Source organism: Oncorhynchus clarkii, chromosome 25 (genome assembly GCF_045791955.1).
Source record: "Oncorhynchus clarkii lewisi isolate Uvic-CL-2024 chromosome 25, UVic_Ocla_1.0, whole genome shotgun sequence".
NCBI lineage: Eukaryota > Metazoa > Chordata > Actinopteri > Salmoniformes > Salmonidae > Oncorhynchus > Oncorhynchus clarkii.
In genome coordinates, this window is record NC_092171.1 from 33,737,480 (window position 1) to 33,760,936 (window position 23,457).

Here is a 23,457-nt window from a genome sequence, read left to right on the forward strand (position 1 = left end):
TGCTACCGCACGGCAAGCGGTACAGGAGCGCCAAGTCTACCACCAAAAGGCTCCTTAACAGCTTCTACCCCCAAGCTATGACTGCTGAACAATGAATCAAATGGCTATCGGACTATTACATTGACCCCCCCCCCCTCTCCCCCCATTTGTTTTGTACACTGCTGCTGCTCGCTGTTTATTATCTATGCATAGTCACTTCACCCCTACCTACATGTACAAAAGACCTCAAGTAACCTGTACCATCCACACTGACTCAGTATCGGTACCCCCTGTTTATAGCCTCGTTATTGTTATGTTATTGTGTTACCTTTTATAATTTTTTACTTTAGTTTATTTGGTAAATATTTTCTTAACTTTTTCTTGAACTGCGCTGTTGGTTAAGGGGTTTGTAAGTAAGCATTTCACTGTAAGGTCTACTACACCTGTTGAATTCGGCTCATGTGACAAATAGAGTTTGATTTATTTTTAACGTGGCTGCAATAATCAAGGAGGTACAATGTGTGTGAGCATCTATACAACTACTCTGAACAACAAGGCATTTGAGTGGATTGTGGGTACAGACACACAGAGACACAAACAAGTTGAGCCGATCAGTTGATTTCATCTGATTTTATTCAAAGACAATGCCCAGCAACTTCAATATTAGCATTGCTTCATGGTGGGCATCATTATCTTCATCAATTGTTTTTTCATTATTTGTTGATAATCATTGTTCGTAATCATTTAAAATGTAGATTTTCGTTCTTCTGTTTTCCTTTAGAATTCAATAATATTAAAAAAGTTTTAAAAAATGACATTAAGAACAGAATATGAGTAAGACGTAGTTAAATGAGTCCGGACTGGAGTGTACAATATTCTGCATGTAGTATTCTGCATATGCTGTATTCTGCATATACAGGATTCTGCATGTACAGTATTCTGCATATACTGAATTATGCATGTAGTATTCTGCATATGTTGTATTTCGCATGCACAGTATTTTGCATGTAGTATTCTGCATGTAGTATTCTGCATGTAGTATTCTGAATGTACAGAATTCTGCATATGTTGTATTCTGCATGTACAGTATTCTGCATGTACAGTATTCTGCATGTATAGTATTCTGCATGTACATAATTATGCATATGTTGTATTCTGCATGTACAGTATTCTGCATGTACAGTATCTGTATGGCAAGGCCTGAGTCCTTATGGCGCTGACGTCACTTTGACACTCTAACAGAGACATTTGGAGACAAGACGTACAGAAGCCATTTTCCTTTGTAGGCACCATATTTGGACTCACAACACACACACACTCATACGCTCGAATGCTCACACAGGAGCATGCTCTCACACACACACCAACAACAAATATTAAAATATTAAAATCACTTATCCAAAAGCACAATGTGGAGTGGAAAAGAAAAGATGCATAAGTTGGGGTAAATTGAAATGGAGTGAGTGAAGAAAGGAGGGAAAGGAGGAGAGGAATGAGAGGCAGGAAGGACAGAAGGAAGGAAGAAAACATTTGGCTACAACAAGAATGGGAGGTCGATGCAGTCCACAAGAAGAGAAGAGAACAGAGAAGAGAACAGAGACGAGAACAAAGAGAACAAAGAGAACAGAGACGAGAACAGAGACGAGAACAGAGAAGAGAATAGAGAAGAGAACAGAGAAGAGAACTAAGAGAACAGAGACGAGAACAGAGACGAGAACAGAGACGAGAACAGAGAGAACAGAGAGAACAAAGAGAACAAAGAGAACAGAGAAGAGAACAAAGAGAACAAAGAAGAGAACAGAGAAGAGAACAGAGACGAGAATAGAACAGAGAATAGAACAGAGAATAGAACAGAGAAGAGAACAGAGAAGAGAACAGAGACGAGAACAGAGACGAGAACAGAGACGAGAATAGAACAGAGAATAGAACAGAGAAGAGAACAGAGAAGAGAACTAAGAGAACAGAGACGAGAACAGAGACGAGAACAGAGACGAGAACAGAGAGAACAGAGAGAACAAAGAGAACAAAGAGAACAGAGAAGAGAACAAAGAGAACAAAGAAGAGAACAGAGAAGAGAACAGAGACGAGAATAGAACAGAGAATAGAACAGAGAATAGAACAGAGAAGAGAACAGAGAAGAGAACAGAGACGAGAACAGAGACGAGAACAGAGACGAGAATAGAACAGAGAATAGAACAGAGAAGAGAACAGAGAAGAGAACAGAGAAGAGAACAGAGAAGAGAACAGAGACGAGAATAGAACAGAGAAGAGAACAGAGAAGAGAACAGAGACGAGAATAGAACAGAGAATAGAACAGAGAATAGAACAGAGAAGAGAACAGAGACGAGAACAGAGACGAGAATAGAACAGAGAATAGAACAGAGAATAGAACAGAGAATAGAACAGAGAAGAGAACAGAGAAGAGAACAGAACAGAGAACAGAGAAGAGAACAGAGAAGAGAACAGAGAAGAGAACAGAACAGAGAACAGAGAAGAGAACAGAAGAGAACAGAGACGAGAAGAGAACAGAGAAGAGAACAGAACAGAGAAGAGAACAGAGAAGAGAACAGCACAGGAGGAGAGGAGAAAGTCAAGAGTTTGTTTGTTGGTTCTTGTAGTTCACAATTGGTTCTCTTTATAATTCTTTGTTTCAGTCATCATTCTGAGGTTTCTCAATTATTATTTAAATAAAGAGCTGCGATTGGACGATCCCTTCATCATTCCACCGGAGTGCTATCCTTCGTGTATTTCTTCTTGTCGTTCATTCATTCGTTCATTGTTGTCTTATTAACCATCCTGATGGAGGGATCCACTGGAGGGTCCTAGTCCCCGAGGGTCAGGAGGGTGAGGAGTACGTCAGATACCCTGTAGATACTCCTCTGTCACTCACGCACGCGCACACATGCAAGCAAGCATGAACACACTCACACACGCAAACCCTTCCACCGCCAAACACCACCACTCGTTCAAAGTGCTTTCCTCCTCGTCCCCTCTACCGGGCTGAGGGTCTCTCTCCTCTCATAAGTGAGCAGTGTGCGTCTGTATCTCAGTCTGTCTCTCAGTCTGCATCTCAGGTCTGTATCTCAGTCTGCATATCAGTCTGCATATCAGTCTGCATTTCAGTCTGCATCTCAGTCTGCATCTCAGTCTGCATCGCAGTCTGCATCTCAGTCAGCATCTCAGTCTGCATCTCAGTCTGCATCTCAGTCTGCATCTCAGTCTGTACTTCAGTCTGCATCTCAGTCTGCATATCAGTCTGCATATCAGTCTGCATCTCAGTCTGCATCTCAGTCTGTATCTCAGTCTGTATCTCAGTCCGCCTCTCAGTCCGCCTCTCAGTCTGCATCTCAGGTCTGTATCTCGGGTCTGTCCTCAGTCTGCGACTCAGTCTGCATATCAGTCTGCATCTCAGTATGTCTCTCAGTCTGCATCTCAGTCTGCATCTCAGTCTGCATTGCAGTCTGCATCTCAGTCTGCAACTCAGTCTGCATCTCAGTCGGCCTATCAGTCGGCATATCGGTCTGTATATCAGTCTGCAACTCAGTCGGCATCTCAGTCGGCATCTCAGTCGGCATCTCAGTCGGCATCTCAGTCGGCATATCAGTCTGTATCTCAGTCTGTATCTCAGTCTGCAACTCAGTCTGCACCTCAGTCTGCACTCAGTCTGCACCTCAGTCTGCAGCTCAGTCTGCAGCTCAGTCTGCAGCTCAGTCTGTATCTCAGTCTGCAACTCAGTCTGCATTTCAGTCTGTACCTCAGTCTGCATCTCAGTCTGTATCTCAGTCTGCCTCTCAGTCTGCATCTCAGTCTCTCTCTACTGATTCAGCATCTTGTCTGCCTCGGGGTACGTAGGATACTTGATGGTCTCGATCTTCTCCTTCACCTTGTAGGACGGGTAGAGGCCGGTACGGCCCGTCTTGCGGTTGATGCCTTTGGAGTTTCCGTCCCAGTGGTTCCCCGCCACCCCGATCAGGTCGCCGGGCTCCAGGGGGATGTCGTCGGGGCTGCGGGGCTGGTGGGCATACACGGCTAGCTGGTTGTGGGCGTTCTGGCCACCAAAGTAGTAGATGTCATCCAGGGAGTGGAAGTGAGACGAGGCGTCCGGATGGAGGGTCTGCATGATCTCATATGCCACACGACACACCTGGAGGAACACAACAATCATAACAATTTATAGGTCTGAATACCAGGGAATTCTATCACCTCTGTTATTTATATATTCTGCATGAAAACCTGCAGGACCACATAGGTTATAGTAGGGTCCTTAATGATCCCTGATCAGTGGGAGACAGGAAAAACAGTGGATGAGAGTGGAAGAGAAGGTGAGAGGTTAAAGGTCACCTGTGAGGAGAAGGTGCAGACCAGGAAGTTGGTCTGTGACAGGAAGTGAATGTCCAGGATGACTCCTCTCAGTGAATTCTCAGTGTAGCGGTTATGTAGCCCCGCAGACCACGAGATGGAGTTATCACTGATGAACTCATAGTCTGGGTACCTGAGACACACACAGACCGAGGCAGTCAGATATAGACTGCCTAAAGTATCATACAGATATCAACGTGAATAAGGCAACGTGAGAGTGTAATTTGTTCCTGTGTCCTTAGTACTTTATCATAACACTAAACTGATATTAACACACATCAAATATAGCTTTCCGTCATACACACAAACATATCCACAATACATGTCCATGTTAGTCATTTAGCAGACGCTCTTATCCAGAGCCATTTCATCTTCAGATAGTTAGCTGAGACAACTTCATATCTCAGTCATAGTCAGTACATTTATAACATAATACCTTCCTGCAGACACACACACACACACACTGCCAGTGGCACACACACACACACACACACACACACACACACACACACACACACACACACACACACACAGCCAGGCATTCGTACTTAGCCTTGGCCTCCTTTAGTAGTGCGGGGTCGTCGGTGGCCAGGTAGACTCTCTTCTTGTTCACCAGCATGCGTCTAGCCAGATGTTGGAAGTGGTCTTCTACATGAACCATGTACTCCTCTATAGGGTGGAAGGCTGCCTCTGTCCCCACTTTATCTGTCCGTCGCACATGGACCCTACAGGAGAGGACACACAAAGGAGATGGGTCAGAGGACTTGGGTTAGGAGAGTGTGTGTGTGTGTGTGTGTGTGTGTGTGTGTGTGTGTGTGTGTGTGTGTGTGTGTGTGTGTGTGTGTGTGTGTGTGTGTGTGTGTGTGTGTGTGTGTGTGTGTGTGTGTGTGTGTGTGTGTGTGTGTGTGTGTGTGTGTGTGTGTGTGTGTGTGTGTGTGTGTGTGTGTGAATCAGAGCGCTCCTCTCCTAAAGTGATGGATGGTAGATAGAGTGGGTTGTGTGGAGAGTGGCTGGAGCATCCCTCCCTCCCTCCCTCCCTCCCTCCCTCCCTCCCTCCCTCCCTCCCTCTTTTTCTTCATCTCTCTCTGTCTGACTCTCTCCCTCTCTTTACAGGTCTCTCTCTCTCTCACACACAGGAATCACATTGTTAAGAGCAGTGCAGGTCTTTGGAGATCTGCCTATTCAGCCCTTTCAACTGGCCTCTCAGTTCACACCAGTCTATCTACAAGCCCTATAGAGCTCAGGCATCAAAGACTTGGTCCCAATGCTCTTAAATGTCTCCCTCAGTTCAGAATATTGGGATGTAGCCATAGCCTTCTGCACAGTAGGGGTACATGTATTTACACTCCTTATAGTTTGTTACTTCCTGAGAAGGTCTGAGAAGAGATTCCACTGCTTACTACAAACCACGGAGACAGACAACCCAGCACTTCACAGCATTCTACCTGCACCCTCCCTCCCTCCCACAACATAAAGGGAAAAGAGCTGCTTTCACATTTCAATCGCATCACTCAGTGGAGATAGAGAGAGATGAAGAGAATGTGGTGTGTGTGTGTGTGTGTGTGTGTGTGTGTGCTTGTGTGTGTGTGTGTGTGTGTGTGTGTGTGTGTGTGTGTGTGTGTGTGTGTGTGTGCTTGTGTGTGCAGGTGTTTCCCTTGGGAGAGAGAGAAGTATATAGAAAAATAAATAGATAAAGACAGGGACAAAAAAGAACGGTGTACATACAGGGCATTCTGAAGGTATTCAGACCCCTTGACTTTTTCCACATTTTGTTACATTACAGCATTATTCTAAAATTGATTAAATAGTTTTTTTCCCTCACCAATCTACTACACTCAATACCCATAATGACAAAGCAAAACCTGTTTTATATAAATTTTTGCAAATTTATTAAAAATACAAAACTGAAATATCACATTAACATAACTATTCAGACCCTTTATTCAGTACTTTGTTGAAGCACCTTTGGCAGTGATTACAGCCTCGAGACTTCTTGGGTATAACGCTACAAGATTGGTACGCCTATATTTGGGGTTTCTCCCATTCTTCTCTGCAGATCCTTTCAAGCTCTGTCAGGTTGAATGGGGAGCGTTGCTGCACAGCTATTTTCAGGTCTCTCCAGAGATGTTTGATCAGGTTCAAGTCCAGGCTCTGGCTTGGCCACTCAAGTACATTCAGAGACTTGTCCTGAAGGCACTCCTGCATTGTCTTGGCTGTGTGCTTAGGGTCATTGTCCTGTTGGAAGGTGAACCTTCGCCCCAGTCTGAGGTCCTGAGCGCTCTGGAGCAGGTTTTCATCAAGGTGTCTATGTAATTTGCTCCATTCACCTTTCCCTCCATCCTGACTAGTCTCCCAGTCCCTGCCACTGAAAAACATGATGCTGCCACCACCATGCTTCCCTGTAGGGATGGTTCCACCATGCTTCACCGTAGGGATGGTGCCACCATGCTTCCCTGTAGGGATGGTGCCACCATGCTTCCCTGTAGGGATGGTGCCACCATGCTTCCCTGTAGAGATGGTGCCACCATGCTTCCCCGTAGGGATGGTGCCACCTTGCTTCCCTGTAGAGATGGTGCCACCATGCTTCCCTGTAGGGATGGTGCCACCATGCTTCCCTGTAGAGGTGGTGCCAAGTTTCCTCCAGATGTGATGCTTGGCATTCAGGCCAAAGAGTTCAATCTTGGTTTCATCAGACCAGAGAATCTTTTCCCCATAGTCTGAGAGTCCTTTAGGTGCCTTTTGGCAAACTCCAAGTGGGCTGTCATGTGCCTTTTACTGAGGAGTGGCGTCTGGCCACTCTACCATAAAGGCCTGATTGGTGGAGTGCTGCAGAGATGGTTGTCCTCCTGGAAGTTTCTCCCATCTCCACAGAGGAACTCTGTCAGAGCGACCATCGGCTTCCTTGTCACCTCCCTGATCAAGGCCCTTCTCCCCCGATTACTCAGTTTGGCCTGGCAGCCAGCTCTAGAAAGAGTCTCGATTCCAACCCTTTTCCATTTACAAATGATGGAGGGCACTGTGTTCTTGGGGACTGTGATCTGTGCCTCGACACCATCCTGTCTCTGAGCTCTACGACCTCATTGCTTGGTCTCTGACATACACTGTCCAATTAATTGAATTTACCACAGGTGGACTCCAATCAAGTTGTAGAAACATCTCAAGGATGATCAATAGAAGCAGATTGCACCTGAGCTCAATTTCGAGTCTCATAGCAAAGGGTCTGAATACTTATGTAAATAAGATATTAGATATATGTAAATAAGATATATATTTTTACATTTGCAAAAAATTCTCAAAAGCTGTTTTCACTTTGTCATTATGGGGTATTGTGTGTAGATTGATGAGGAAAACAATGAATTTAATCCATTTGAGAATAAGGCTGTCATGTAACAAAATGTGGAAAAAGGAAAGGGGTCTGAATACTTCCAGAATGCCCTGTACGTGTGCTCATGCATGTGTGTGGTAGAGTCCTGCATCGGGTTGGATATCCACGGTTCCCCGTGGGTGAGCCGCCAAAAAAATTAAAACATTCTTTCAATGGGTCGTCTTGCGGTTCAGAACAATTACAATGCGGGTCGGTAACATTTCAAATCAAGATTCAACACTTTTTAAAAACCAAGGAGCTTGTTGTGTTGCATTGAGTTGTGAATTGTATTCTGTCAGCGGTGAGGCAGACATAAGGCTACTAGCCACGCACGCATTTAGAGTGTAGAGCTGGGAACTGCCTCTTACTGTATCCATGTGGTGCTTATGTTCCCTCTCCACACCTGAGAATATATGACGCGTTGCCAAGTTTACTTTCCCTGGATAGTCTAGCTCATGCAAAAACGGCTGACGTAGGCCTAGAAATAAAAAGAAAGGCTATGATAAGGAAATAGGCTACAACATCACCGTGGAAACAGGCGCTGCACGAGTAAAATCCCCAGTTCGGAAAAACACCAACATGGTAGATGGATACACAGCCGGCACAAAGAACAAGCAGCCTATTTGTTTTTGATTATTCCGTTAATTATCAGTTCATTAGACTATTAAATAATTATATCCTATTTTTTAAGCCTATATTTAGATTCTGGGAACGGTGTATTTAAATTTGAATTAGACCTAAACTCTTTGATTATCTAAACGATATTGAATGTATCGTTTTGTCAGCTGTAGGCTTAATTATGTAAGAAGGCTATTTTTTATGTTTTAATAAATTTTATTTAACCTTTATTTAACTAGACAAGTCAGTGAAGAACAAATACTTATTTACAATGATGGACTACCAAAAGGCAAAAGATCTCCTGCGGGGACGGGGCTGGGATTAAAAATACAAATATAGGACAAAACACCCATCACAACAAGAGAGACACCACAACACTACATAAAGAGAGACCTAAGACAACAACACCCATCACAACAAGAGAGACAACACAACACTACATAAAGAGAGACCTAAGACAACAACACCCATCACAACAAGAGAGACAACACAACACTACATAAAGAGAGACCTAAGACAACAACACCCATCACAACAAGAGAGACAACACAACACTACATAAAGAGAGACCTAAGACAACAACACCCATCACAACAAGAGAGACAACACAACACTACATAAAGAGAGACCTAAGACAACAACACCCATCACAACAAGAGAGACAACACAACACTACATAAAGAGAGACCTAAGAAAACAACACCCATCACAACAAGAGACAACACAACACTACATAAAGAGAGACCTAAGACAACAACACCCATCACAACAAGAGAGACAACACAACACTACATAAAGAGAGACCTAAGACAACAACACCCATCACAACAAGAGACAACACAACACTACATAAAGAGAGACCTAAGACAACAACACCCATCACAACAAGAGAGACAACACAACACTACATAAAGAGAGACCTAAGACAACAACACCCATCACAACAAGAGAGACAACACAACACTACATAAAGAGAGACCTAAGACAACAACACCCATCACAACAAGAGAGACAACACAACACTACATAAAGAGAGACCTAAGACAACAACACACATCACAACAAGAGAGACACCACAACACTACATAAAGAGAGACCTAAGACAACAACACCCATCACAACAAGAGAGACAACACAACACTACATAAAGAGAGACCTAAGACAACAACACCCATCACAACAAGAAAGACAACACAACACTACATAAAGAGAGACCTAAGACAACAACACCCATCACAACAAGAGAGACAACACAACACTACATAAAGAGAGACCTAAGACAACAACACACATCACAACAGGAGAGACAACACAACACTACATAAAGAGAGACCTAAGACAACAACACCCATCACAACAAGAGATACAACACAACACTACATAAAGAGAGACCTAAGACAACAACACCCATCACAACAAGAGAGACAACACAACACTACATAAAGAGAGACCTAAGACAACAACACCCATCACAACAAGAGACAACACAACACTACATAAAGAGAGACCTAAGACAACAACACCCATCACAACAAGAGAGACAACACAACACTACATAAAGAGAGACCTAAGACAACAACACCCATCACAACAAGAGAGACAACACAACACTACATAAAGAGAGACCTAAGACAACAACACCCATCACAACAAGAGAGACAACACAACACTACATAAAGATAGACCTAAGACAACAACACCCATCACAACAAGAGAGACAACACAACACTACATAAAGAGAGACCTAAGACAACAACACCCATCACAACAAGAGAGACAACACAACACTACATAAAGAGAGACCTAAGACAACAACACCCATCACAACAAGAGAGACAACACAACACTACATAAAGAGAGACCTAAGACAACAACACCCATCATAACAAGAGAGACAACACAACACTACATAAAGAGAGACCTAAGACAACAACACCCATCACAACAAGAGAGACAACACAACACTACATAAAGAGAGACCTAAGACAACAACACCCATCACAACAAGAGAGACAACACAACACTACATAAAGAGAGACCTAAAGACAACAACACCCATCACAACAAGAGAGACAACACAACACTACATAAAGAGAGACCTAAGACAACAACACCCATCACAACAAGAGAGACAACACAACACTACATAAAGAGAGACCTAAGACAACAACACCCATCACAACAAGAGAGACACCACAACACTACATAAAGAGAGACCTAAGACAGCAACACCCATCACAACAAGAGAGACAACACAACACTACATAAAGAGAGACCTAAGACAACAACACCCATCACAACAAGAGAGACAACACAACACTACATAAAGAGAGACCTAAGACAACAACACCCATCACAACAAGAGAGACAACACAACACTACATAAAGAGAGACCTAAGACAACAACACCCATCACAACAAGAGAGACAACACACCACTACATAAAGAGAGACCTAAGACAACACACATCACAACAAGAGAGACAACACAACACTACATAAAGAGAGACCTAAGACAACAACACCCATCACAACAAGAGACAACACAACACTACATAAAGAGATACCTAAGACAACAACACACATCACAACAAGAGAGACAACACAACACTACATAAAGAGAGACCTAAGACAACAACACCCATCACAACAAGAGACAACACAACACTACATAAAGAGAGACCTAAGACAACAACACACATCACAACAAGAGAGACAACACAACACTACATAAAGAGAGACCTAAGACAACAACACCCATCACAACAAGAGACAACAAAACACTACATAAAGACAGTCCTAAGACAACAACACCCATCACAACAAGAGAGACAACACAACACTACATAAAGAGAGACCTAAGACAACAACACATAATAATAGTAATACCAGCAATAATAAGAATAAGAATAGTAATAATAATAGTAATAATAAGAATAAGAATAGTAATACTAATAATATTAGTCATAATAATACTATGAGTAGTAATAGGAATAATAATAATAATAATATTAGTCATACTAATAGAAGTAATAGGAATAATAATACTAATAATAACCTAATAATAATAATAATAGTAAAAAAGCCTAATATCCTGGAGTCATAAACACAATTAATTAATAATTTATGTTATATGGCTGCTAACGGATCTGCTTTCGAACTATTTTAGGTGCGTAGATTGGGTTGGTGGGGTTGTGGACAGAAATCTGTCCTGATCTCGGGTATTGGGTGGGGCTGGAATTGATGTGGCCGACGTGGGGTGGGTGCGGCGCCAAAAAACAGATCTGTATAGCACTCTAGTGTGTGTATTGCGTCCACCTACCCTATGATGGGGTGGCTGAAGCCCAGTTTGGCGGTGGTATCCTGGATCTCTTTCTCCAGCCAGGCCTGGGGCCGGATCAGGTACTTGACCAACTGAGACACCCACCACACGGACGGGTCTCCATGGAGCCGGTGGAGGCGCTGGGCCAGGTCCTCTGGGATAGCCAGGGGCAGGTAGGGGGGGCGGGGGTGGAGACTGTCAACGATGGGTAACTCTACCACCTGGATGTCTCTGTCGTTAGCCTCACCTGGGGGGGAGAGAGGTAGAGAGAGAGAGGGGGGGTAATAAAGAGTGTAAGGGACGGTAGAGAGGGAGCGGGAAAGAGACAGATGGAGAGAGTGAGAGACAGAGAGAGAGAAAGAGATGGGGCGGGGAAGACAGACAGAGAGAGGGGGACACAGAGAGAGAGAGGGTTGGGAGAGAGAGAGAGAGAGAGAGGGGGGGGTGGTGGGGTAGACAGAGAGAGAGAGAGAGAGAGAGATGGGGAGACAGAGAGAGAGAGTTGGTGGGGCAGAGAGAGAGAGAGAGAGAGGGGGGAGACAGAGAGAGAGAGTTGGTGGGGCAGAGAGAGAGAGAGAGAGAGGGGGGAGACAGAGAGAGAGAGAGAGGGGGGGGGGAGAGGGGATGGGGAGACAGAGAGGGGTGGGAGTGAGGGAGACAGCGAGAAAGAGAGAGAGAGAGAGATACTGTAGGTAGTGATAGAGTAGGACTGAATTGAATTGATATCAATTCTCAACTCCTGAGCCTCCAGCATGGTGTTTTGATGCATGTAGCAGTAAAGATGCACTGAGAAGCATAGTGAGGTATGAGGAGCATGGCATAACAGCAGAACACATGGAGAAGAAGTGTTTCACTTCCACACAATGTTGAGATTTACAATATTAACACAGTTCAAATAATAATTATCAATATTTTCAACGGGACAACATTAACAACAATAATCAAGGGTAAAATAAGGGTTTCAAATTTGGGGAAATGACACTAATGGTTTCATATTTTTTACATTTTGTCAGGAAATGCAGCTCTGTCTCGGCTTCTGCTGTGGTTCTATCCATCTCTCCTCTCTGAGTTCAGTTGGCATGGAAACATATGTTTACATTGCCAAAGCAAGTGAAATAGATAATAAACAATACAAGTTAACTGTAAACATTACACTCACAAAAGTTCCAAAATAATAAAGACATTTCAAATGTCATATGTGGAAATAGTTCCAAGTCCAAATGGCACCTAATCATCCTCCTGTAACTATTCCCCAGGTTGTAGCTGTAAATGAGAATGTGTCTCAATCAAGTTACCTGGTAAAATGGCACACTGTGGCATTACACCCAATAGATATGAGAGTTTATCAAAATTGAGTTTGTTTTTGAATTCTTTGCGGGTCTGTGTAATCTGAGGGAAATATGTCTCTCTAATATGGTTATACATTTGGCACGAGGTTAGGAAATGCAGCTCAGTTTGAGGGCATTGTGCACATTGAGTCTGTACATAGTCAAAGCTTTCCTTTAGTTTGGGTCAGTCACAGTGATCAGGTATTCTGCCACTGTCTACTCTCTGTTCAGGGCCAAATAACATTCTAGTTTGCTCAGGTTTTTTTCTTCATTTTTTTGTAATTGATCAAGTAATTATCTTTTTGTTTTCTCATGACTTGTTTGGGTCTAATTGTGTTGCTGTCCTGGGGCTCTGTGGGGTCTGTTTGTGTTTGTGAACAGAGCCCCAGGACCAGCTTGCTTATTGGGACTCTTCTCTCTGTAGGTGATAGCTTTTTTTATGGAAGGTTTAGGAATCACTCCCTTTTAGTTCGTTGTAGAATTGAACGGCTCTTTTCTGGATTTTGATAATTAGTGGGTATCGGCTAAATTTGTCTCTGCATGCATTATTTGGTGTTTTACGTTGTGCACAGAGGATATTTTTGCAGAATTCTGCATGCAGAGTCTCAATTTGGTGTTTGTCCCATTTTGTGAATTCTTGGTTGGTGAGCGGACCCCAGACCTCACAACCATAAAGGGCAATGGGTTCTATACTGATTCAAGTATTTTTAGCCAGATCCTAATTGGTATGTCAAATGTTATGTTCCTTTTGATGCTATAGAAGGCCCTTCTTACCTTGTCTCTCATACCTCTCTGACTGTTCACAGCTTTGTGGAAGTTACCTGTGGCGCTGATGTTTAGGCCATGGTATGAATAGTTTGTGTGCTCTAGGGCAATGTTTACTAGATGGAATTTGTATTTGTGGTCCTGGCAACTGGACCTTTTTTGGAACACCATTATTTTTGTCTTACTGAGATTTACTGTCAAGGCCCAGGTCTGACAGAATCTGTGCAGAAGATCTAGGTGATGCTGTAGGCCCTCCTTGGATGGGGACAGAAGCACCAGATCATCAGCAAACAGTAGACATTTGACTCTAGTAGGGTGAGGCCAAGTGCTGCAGACTGTTCTAGTGTCCTCGCCAATTCGTTGATGTATATGTTGAAGAGGGTGGGGCTTAAGCCGCATCCCTGTCCCACCCCATGGCACTGTGGAAAGAAATGTGTGCTTTTTGCAACATTGTTGTTTGTGTTGATTGGATTTTATAATGTCGTATGTTTTCCCTCAACACCACTTTCCATCCATTTCTAAAGCAGACCCTCACGCCAAATTGAGTCAAAAGCTTTTTTGAAATCAACAAAGCATTAGTAGACTTTGCCTTTGTTTTAGTTTGTTTGTTTGTCAATTAGTGTGAGCAGGGTGAACACATGGTCTGTCATATGGTAATTTGGTAAAAAGTCCATTTGACCTTTGCTCAGTACATTGTTTTAACTGAGGAAATGTACAAGTGTTTGGTTAATGTCAATGCAGAGGATTTTCTTAAGGTTGCTGTTGACTCATATCCCACGGTAGTTACTGGGGTCAAATTGTTTTCCACTTTTGTGGATTCGGGTGATCAGTCTTTAGTTCCAAATATTGGGGAAGATGCCAGAGCTAAGGATAATGTTAAAGAGTTTAAGTATAGCCAATTGGAATTAGTGGTCTGTATATTTTATCATTTAATTTAGGAAACCATCAACACCACAGGCTTTTTTGGGTTGTAGGGTTTGTATTTTGTCCTGTAGTTCATTCAATGAAATTGGAGAATCCAGGGAGTTCTGGTAGTCTTTAATAGTTGATTCTAAGATTTGTATTTGATCATGTATATGTTTTTGCTGTTTGTTCTTTGTTCTTTGTTATAGGGCCAAAAAGATTGGAGAAGTGGGTTATCCATACATCTCCGTATTAGATAGATAACTCTTCATGTTGTTTGTTTAGTGTTTTTCATTTTCCGAGAAGTGTTCAGAGGCTATGGATTCCTCAATTACATTGAGCTGATTTCTGACGTATTTCTGCATTGTTTTAGTGATTCACCATAGTGAAAGTGTAGGATCAAGTTTTCTGGGTCTTTATGTTTTTGTTTGGATAGGTTTCTGAATTTCTTTCTCAGGTTTTTGCATTCTTCATCAAACCATTTGTCATTGTTTTAAATTTTCTTATGTTTTCTGCTTGAATTTTTTTGCTTTGATAGGGATGCTGGGAGGTCAAATAAACTGTTTAGGTTTTCTACTGCCACGTTTACATCTTCACTATTAACATTTTGTCCAGGAAGTAGTCTAAAATGGATTAAATTTGTTGTTGCCTAATCTGTTTTTTGGTAGGTTTCTCTCTCTCCTCTCCACTGCTCTAGACTAACACTGCTGCTGGCTGGTTCTGCCTGTATCCCCTAGGACAGTGGTTCCCAACCTTTTTTGGTTAGTGTACCACCATCTGAATTTTGCTCTGCCAGTAAAGTACCCCCTCATGTGCATTTTACCAATAGGCCTATGATCTCATGAGTATTCTAAAGTACCCCCTGTGGATAGGCCAAGTACCCCCAGGGGTCCTAGTAACCCTGGTTGGGAACCAATGCCCTCGGACACCCTGTTTTCCAGTTCTTATTATTTAAACACCACACAACATTCAAACATACAGAATCTGGAATAACTAGTTTCAGTCTTTATCCATTCAACCATTCTTAAATCAGTCAGATAAATACATCTGTTCTCATTACTAACAAGTAAGCCCGGTCAAGAAGCTTCAAAGGACACTGAACAATACAATTACAAACAATCCAAGTAGTTATAGTTACAGTGGAAACAATGAAAGTTCCAACATCCATGGGCGTTGGGTGTACAAGTACAACAGCTGAAAGCAGATAACACAGTCACACCTGCAGCACTGCTAGTGGTGGAAATCACTATGACTAAGCCTTTTAATGACTCTTCTATATCTAAAGAGTAAATGGCTAAGACAGATTGTACTCCTTGACCCTCCTTCTCTGAGTAGGAGTGCTGACGACACATTCTGATAGAGAGTAATAATTAGCCTCAAGAACAGTTTTACTTCACATTTATCAAGTCAATGAAATATGAATGAGGTACTTTTACAATGGGACATCCCCACGAAGGGAAGAAAGAGTGAGAGGGATGTAGAGAGAGAAGAGAGGGATGGAGAGAAGACAAGAGAATGTCTGCTTTCGTTCTCATAAAAAAGAGCAAATGAAAAGAAGAAATGTCGCTTTGAATGAACTAGAATATTTCACCAAACAAAACCATTAAAGACAGTCAACACTCTAATCACCATTTTGTGTCACGCCCTGATCTGTTTCACCTGTCCTTATGCTTGTCTCCACCCCCCTGAAGGTGTCGCCCATCTTCCCCATTATCCCCTGGGTACTTAAACCTGTGTTTTCTGTCTGTCTGTGCCAGTTCATTTGGTTCAACAAACCTACCAGCGTTTAACCTGTTGCTCCTGTCTTGTCGATAGTTCCTGTTTTCTAGTTTTCCCGTTTTTGACCTTTCTGCCTGCCCCAACCTTTAGTCTGCCTGCCATCCTGTACCATTGCCCCACTACTCTGGATTACCGACCTCTGCCTGACCTGATCCTGAGGCTGACTGCTCTCCTGTACCTTTGCCCCACTACTCTGGATTACCGACCTCTGCCTGACCTGACCCTGAGCCTGACTGCTGTCCTGTACCTTTGCCCCACTACTCTGGATTACCGACCTCTGCCTGACCTGACCCTGAGCCTGCCTGCCGTCCCGTACCATTGCCCCACTACTCTGGATTACCGACCTCTGCCTGACCTGACCCTGAGCCTGCCTGCCGTCCCGTACCATTGCCCCACTACTTTGGATTATCGACCTCTGCCTGACCTGACCCCGCCTGCCATCCTGTACCTTTGCCCCGCTACTCTGGATTACCGACCTCTGCCTGACCTGACCCTGAGCCCGCCTGCTGTCCTGTACCATTGCCCCACTACTCTGGATTATCGACCTCTGCCTGACCTGACCCGCCTGCCATCCTGTACCTTTGCCCCACTACTCTGGATTATCGACCTCTGCCTGACCTGACCCTGAGCCCGCCTGCCATCCTGTACCTTTGCCCCACTACTCTGGATTACCGACCTCTGCCTGACCTGACCCTGAGCCCGCCTGCCATCCTGTACCTTTGCCCCACTACTCTGGATTACCGACCTCTGCCTGACCTGACCCTGAGCCCGCCTGCCATCCTGTACCTTTGCCCCACTACTCTGGATTACCGACCTCTGCCTGACCTGACCCTGAGCCCGTCTGCCATCCTGTACCTTTGCCCCACTACTCTGGATTACCGACCTCTGCCTGACCTGACCCTGAGCCTGCCTGCCGTCCTGTACCTTTGCCTGCCTGTATTCGATTTCATACACTTTTGTTACTTTGACACTGTCTGCACCTGGGTCTTACCTTCAAACCTGATCATTTTGCAATTTAAAACAAAAGATAAATAATTCATTCATCAACAGAATTACATTTACAGAGAAACTAAGAAACAAATAAAGTGGGCATGTGAATATCAGAGTGTGCAGAATTTAAATCATGCCTTGGAATAAATATTAAAAGTATTTTTTAATTATTATTTAGGAAATTCCCCAGCCTGGATGACATATCCCTGCTGTCAGATTTCCACATTGGGACTGGTGGGTCTCTCTCTCAAGCATAAAAGAGAGCAGAGGCAGACTCAAAGCAGTACAATGGTCATCATCAATCTCCCTGTACCATAAACGATGAACCAGATGTATAATGTCATTCTGTTACTTGGTACCGTGTGCTCTGTGTGAAGTATGTTACCATGGACACGACCCCCTCATCAAAGGTCACGGTCAACTCACCTGACCAGTGTCCGGTGGTGACTCCGGTGCGGTCGGTGCATGTCTGACTGACTGGGAGGAAGACGGTCTCCCAGCCGCCCGTGGCGTAGCGCCAGTTCTGGGACTCCAGGATGAGGGTACGCTGGGTGCCGTACGCAATCATGAAGCAGTAGACCACGTGGTGCAGCTGGCAGCCGTAGCCACAGCCCTTGTTGATGTTACACACCAGCTTCCTGGCCTTGGAGCAGTCCTGGGGGTTCTGGAGGGGAGAAGGGGAGAGACGAGCTACAGTTGTTACAACACAGGGAGACCTGAGGTGCCTTGTTAGCTAAAGTTATGGTGAAGATGAAAGAGTCGAGACACTGTCACACATTTCAGAGCCAAAAGTGTATTTCAGAGTGCCGGATATTCTCTTATAGAGACCATAGAGAGACAGACGGACAGACAGACACATTGTCCCAGAAAGAAGGATTTGAGCCCATTGCCTACAATTTAATACTTCAAACCAGTGTGTCTGTTTTTTCTGTTCTGTTACTCTAGTCCGTCAGTCCTGCAGGAGGGGAGGGAGTCAGGGAGGGTCTGAAGATAGAATCCATTTACGTGATGCTCATCTCCTGATCCTACTAATCAGGTTGACAACATGTTAACTAAGATCTAGGATTACAGCTCTGAGACTGTAGGGGCTGGGGGGTGTGTGTCTGTCATCATTATAGATGCACTACTGGTCAAAAGTTTTAGAACACCTACTCATTCAAGAATTCCAGGTGAAGCTAGTTGAGAGAATGCCAAGAGTGTGCTAAGCTGTCATCAAGGCAAATGGTGGCTATTTTGAAGAATCTCAAATATAAAATATATTTTGATTTGTTTAACACTTTTTTTTGGTTACTACATGATTCCATATGTGTTATTTCATAGTTTTGATATCTTCACTATTATTCTACAATATAGAAAATAGTACAAATTAAGAAAAACCCTGGAATGAGTAGGTGTGTCAAAAACATTTCACTGTTACTGCATGTATCCACACCCCTTTCCTTTGACAGTCCACATTGAGCTCAGGAGCATCCAATTTCATTTGACAGTCCACATTGCGCTCAGGAGCATCCCCTTTCCTTTGACAGTCCACATTGAGCTCAGGAGCATCCCATTTCCTTTGACAGTCCACATTGAGCTCAGGAGCATCCCATTTCCTTTGACAGTCCACATTGAGCTCAGGAGCATCCCATTTCCTTTGATCATCCTTCAGATGTCACTACAACTTGATTGGAGCCCACCTGTTGCCAATTAAATTGTTTGGACATGATTTATAAAGAAACACACCAGTATATATAAGTTCAGAGTTGACAGTGCATGTCAGAGCAAACTATACCATAAAGTCAAAGGAACTGTTCTTTGATCTCAGAGATAGAACTGTGATGAGGCATATATCTGGGGAAGGGTATAAAACAATTTGAGTGTTGAACGTTTCTACGAGCATAGTGGTCTTCAAAAAATATGGAACTAACCTCCTAGAGCAGGCCGTCCAACCAAACTGAGCAACCGGGCAAGAAGGACCTTGGTCAGGGAGATGACCATGAACCCAATGACCACTCTGACAGAACTACAGACTTCCTTGGCTGTCTCTACAGTACTTCACCAATCTGGGTTTATGGTAGAGTGGCCAGGTGGAAGCCACTCCTGAGAAAAAGGCACATGGCAGCACGCCTGGAGATTTAAAAAAGAAACGTGAAAGATTCTGAGAGCATAAGGCAAACAATTCTATGGTCTGTTGAGACAAAAATATAACTATTTGGCCTGAATGCAAAGTGCTATGTCTGGAGAAAACCAGGCACCGCTCATCACCCGTCTAACACCACCCCTACTGTGAAGCATGGTGGTGGCAGCATCATGCTATGAGGATGCTTTTCAGCAGCAGGGACTGGAATACTGTTACTTGGCCAATCAGGAACATTCACTGTCTTTGTGTTATAGGTTATTGTTGCTGAAAGGTGAATTCCTCTCCAAGACTCTGGTGTAAAGCAGACTGAAGCACGTTTTCCATTAGGATTTTGCCTTTGCTTAGCTCCATCCTGTTTCTTTTCATCCTGAGAAAAACTCCCCAGTATTTGCCGATGTCAAGCATACCCATACCATGATACAGCTACCACAATTCCTGAAAATAAGGAGGCAGTTACTCAGTGATGTGTTGTGTTGGATTTGACCTAAACATACAGTAATGCTTTGAACTTATGGCACAAAAATATATTCCTTTGTTGTGTTTTTTTTTGCAGTATTACTTTAGTTCCTTGTTACATACAAGATGCATGTTTAGGAATATTCTGTATATTTGTATTCTTCTTTTCAACTTGATTTGATTTTGTGTGTGTTTGTGACTGGAGGAGGGGGGGGGGGTGGAGTTGGGGTATGGAAAGGTCAACCATCAGTCACTGGCAGCTGATAGGAGATGTATGGTGGGGACTGGGGATCTGTGAGAGAAAGAAAGATAGAGGGAGTGATTGTGTGTGTGTGTGTAGAGTATATAAGGGGTAGAGCAGCAGAGGGATCGCCCCCTTCCATTGACTGGTGATGGATAGCTGAGGTAGGAACAGAGAGACAGGCAAGATCACTGCTCCTCCATCACACACAGCCAATATGCTATCGGACCAATCCACCCACACATCAAGTGAATCACTAGATAGTTAACATTAATAGCACAGAGGGATTCATTATTACTCATTAACAACCTCTACTTTGCTCTCAACATTCCTCATCAATTAGGGCCCTGTGTTTTGGGATATCATGTCACATGACCTAGATTTGAACCTTCATTTGAAGCCTTTTCCAGACATGACAATTACACCAAAGATAAAAGCATTTGTCTGATGATGGTGGTGGATCATCTGACATAAAAACAAAAGGGGACAGTTTGATGATCGTCCAAAACATATCATTAACTAGCCTATACACACTCCTACACACGCACACACACACACTCCCATGCACGCACACAGACACACACACACACACACACACACTCCCATACATGCACACACACACACTCCCATGCACGCACACAGACACACACACACACACACACACACTCCCATACACACACCCACACACACACACACACACACACACACACACTCCCATGCACGCACACATACACAGCACACATATACACACACACACACACACACTCCCATGCACCCACACACACTCCCATTCATACACACCCACACTCCCATGCACGCACACAGACACACACACACACTCCCATGCACGCACACATACACTCCCATGCACACACGCACACACACACTCCCATTCATGCACATATTAACACACACACACACACACACACACACACACACACACACACACACACACACACACACACACACACACACACACACACAAACACACACACACACATTTTCTATGATATAACACAGTTTGAGTTGGCACTCTCGTGTTAAATACTGAAAAGATAGTTGCATAACCTAGCTAGCTAGCTCAGCTCCTTCACAAGACACAAAGCAGGTTGAACGGTTCTCAATATGGTTACACTGTTGAGTGATACGTTGTCATGAAGCCTGGCAACAACAACATAATTACAAGTGTGTCAGGAGGGAGAGAAACATCTTGCAGATATTAACCTAACTCACAGGGGAGGCGACAATCACATCCCACCACCAGCTGTCTGAATCCTGTTACACACCGACGGAGGGGTATATGTGTACCAGTGACAGAGAGGAGCTCTGGTCCTGTGTGGCTCAGTTGGTAGAGCATGGTGCTTGCAACGCCAGAACTAGGGGTAAGATTCCCGGGGCCACCAAAAAATTAAAATGTATGCATGACCGTGAGTCGCTTTGGATAAAAGCGGCTGCTAAATGGCATATCCTGTACCTGCATCTCCATACCGGCCTACTCAGCACACATACTACAGACCATCAGAAGTTGATTCATTCATCAGCTATAGAGTACACAAGAGTGGGAATATAGATGAGCCAATAAACCACCATGCACACATGGAACATGTGGGATGGATCCTAACCAGCCTCTGGTGTTGGCTAAAAGGCTTCCATATGTGTCCTAGGTGTTGAACTGTGTTGTAGACATAACTGTTGGTCTGTGTTGTAGACATAACTGTTGGTATGGTACTAGGTGTTGAACTGTGTTGTAGACATAACTGTTGGTCTGTGTTGTAGACATAAATGTTGGTCTGGTACTAGGTGTTGGTCTGTGTTGTAGACATAACTGTTGGTATGGTACTAGGTGTTGTAGACATAACTGTTGGTATGGTACTAGGTGTTGGTCTGTGTTGTAGACATAACTGTTGGTCTGTGTTGTAGACATAACTGTTGGTATGGTACTAGGTGTTGGTCTGTGTTGTAGACATAACTGTTGGTATGGTACTAGGTGTTGGTCTGTGTTGTAGACATAACTGTTGGTCTGGTACTAGGTGTTGGTCTGTGTTGTAGACATAACTGTCGGTCTGTGTTGTAGACATAACTGTTGGTATGGTACTAGGTGTTGAACTGTGTTGTAGACATAACTGTTGGTATGGTACTAGGTGTTGGTCTGTGTTGTAGACATAACTGTTGGTATGGTAGTAGGTGTTGGTATGTGTTGTAGACATAACTGTTGGTATGGTTCTAGGTGTTGTAGACATAACTGTTGGTATGGTACTAGGTGTTGGTCTGTGTTGTAGACATAACTGTTGGTCTGTGTTGTAGACATAACTGTTGGTATGGTACTAGGTGTTGGTCTGTGTTGTAGACATAACTGTTGGTATGGTACTAGGTGTTGGTCTGTGTTGTAGACATAACTGTTGGTCTGGTACTAGGTGTTGGTCTGTGTTGTAGACATAACTGTTGGTCTGTGTTGTAGACATAACTGTTGGTATGGTACTAGGTGTTGAACTGTGTTGTAGACATAACTGTTGGTATGGTACTAGGTGTTGGTCTGTGTTGTAGACATAACTGTTGGTATGGTACTAGGTGTTGGTCTGTGTTGTAGACATAACTGTTGGTCTGTGTTGTAGACATAACTGTTGGTCTGGTACTAGGTGTTGGTCTGTGTTGTAGACATAACTGTTGGTATGGTACTAGGTGTTGGTCTGTGTTGTAGACATAACTGTTGGTATGGTACTAGGTGTTGAACTGTGTTGTAGACATAACTGTTGGTCTGTGTTGTAGACATAACTGTTGGTCTGGTACTAGGTGTTGAACTGTGTTGTAGACATAACTGTTGGTCTGTGTTGTAGACATAAATGTTGGTCTGGTACTAGGTGTTGGTCTGTGTTGTAGACATAACTGTTGGTATGGTACTAGGTGTTGTAGACATAACTGTTGGTATGGTACTAGGTGTTGGTCTGTGTTGTAGACATAACTGTTGGTCTGTGTTGTAGACATAACTGTTGGTATGGTACTAGGTGTTGGTCTGTGTTGTAGACATAACTGTTGGTATGGTACTAGGTGTTGGTCTGTGTTGTAGACATAACTGTTGGTCTGGTACTAGGTGTTGGTCTGTGTTGTAGACATAACTGTTGGTCTGTGTTGTAGACATAACTGTTGGTATGGTACTAGGTGTTGAACTGTGTTGTAGACATAACTGTTGGTATGGTACTAGGTGTTGGTCTGTGTTGTAGACATAACTGTTGGT

At 43.6% G+C, this 23,457-nt stretch overlaps 1 protein-coding gene across 2 annotated transcripts in view; it reads right to left on the reverse strand.

Moving 5' to 3' along the window:
* Positions 1–594: 594 nt before the first annotated feature.
* Positions 595–23,457, reverse strand: part of LOC139384026 (alpha-(1,6)-fucosyltransferase-like) — a 181,353-nt gene continuing 158,490 nt past the window's right edge. For both annotated transcript variants that reach the window (XM_071128656.1, XM_071128657.1), the window contains 5 exons: positions 17,833–18,070; positions 11,642–11,888; positions 4,887–5,063; positions 4,321–4,471; positions 595–4,123 (listed from right to left, as the gene is read on the reverse strand). In XM_071128656.1, coding sequence (XP_070984757.1) covers positions 3,794–4,123; positions 4,321–4,471; positions 4,887–5,063; positions 11,642–11,888; positions 17,833–18,070 — 1,143 coding nt within the window. In that variant the 3' untranslated portion in view covers positions 595–3,793. The remainder of the gene's footprint in view (positions 4,124–4,320; positions 4,472–4,886; positions 5,064–11,641; positions 11,889–17,832; positions 18,071–23,457) is intronic.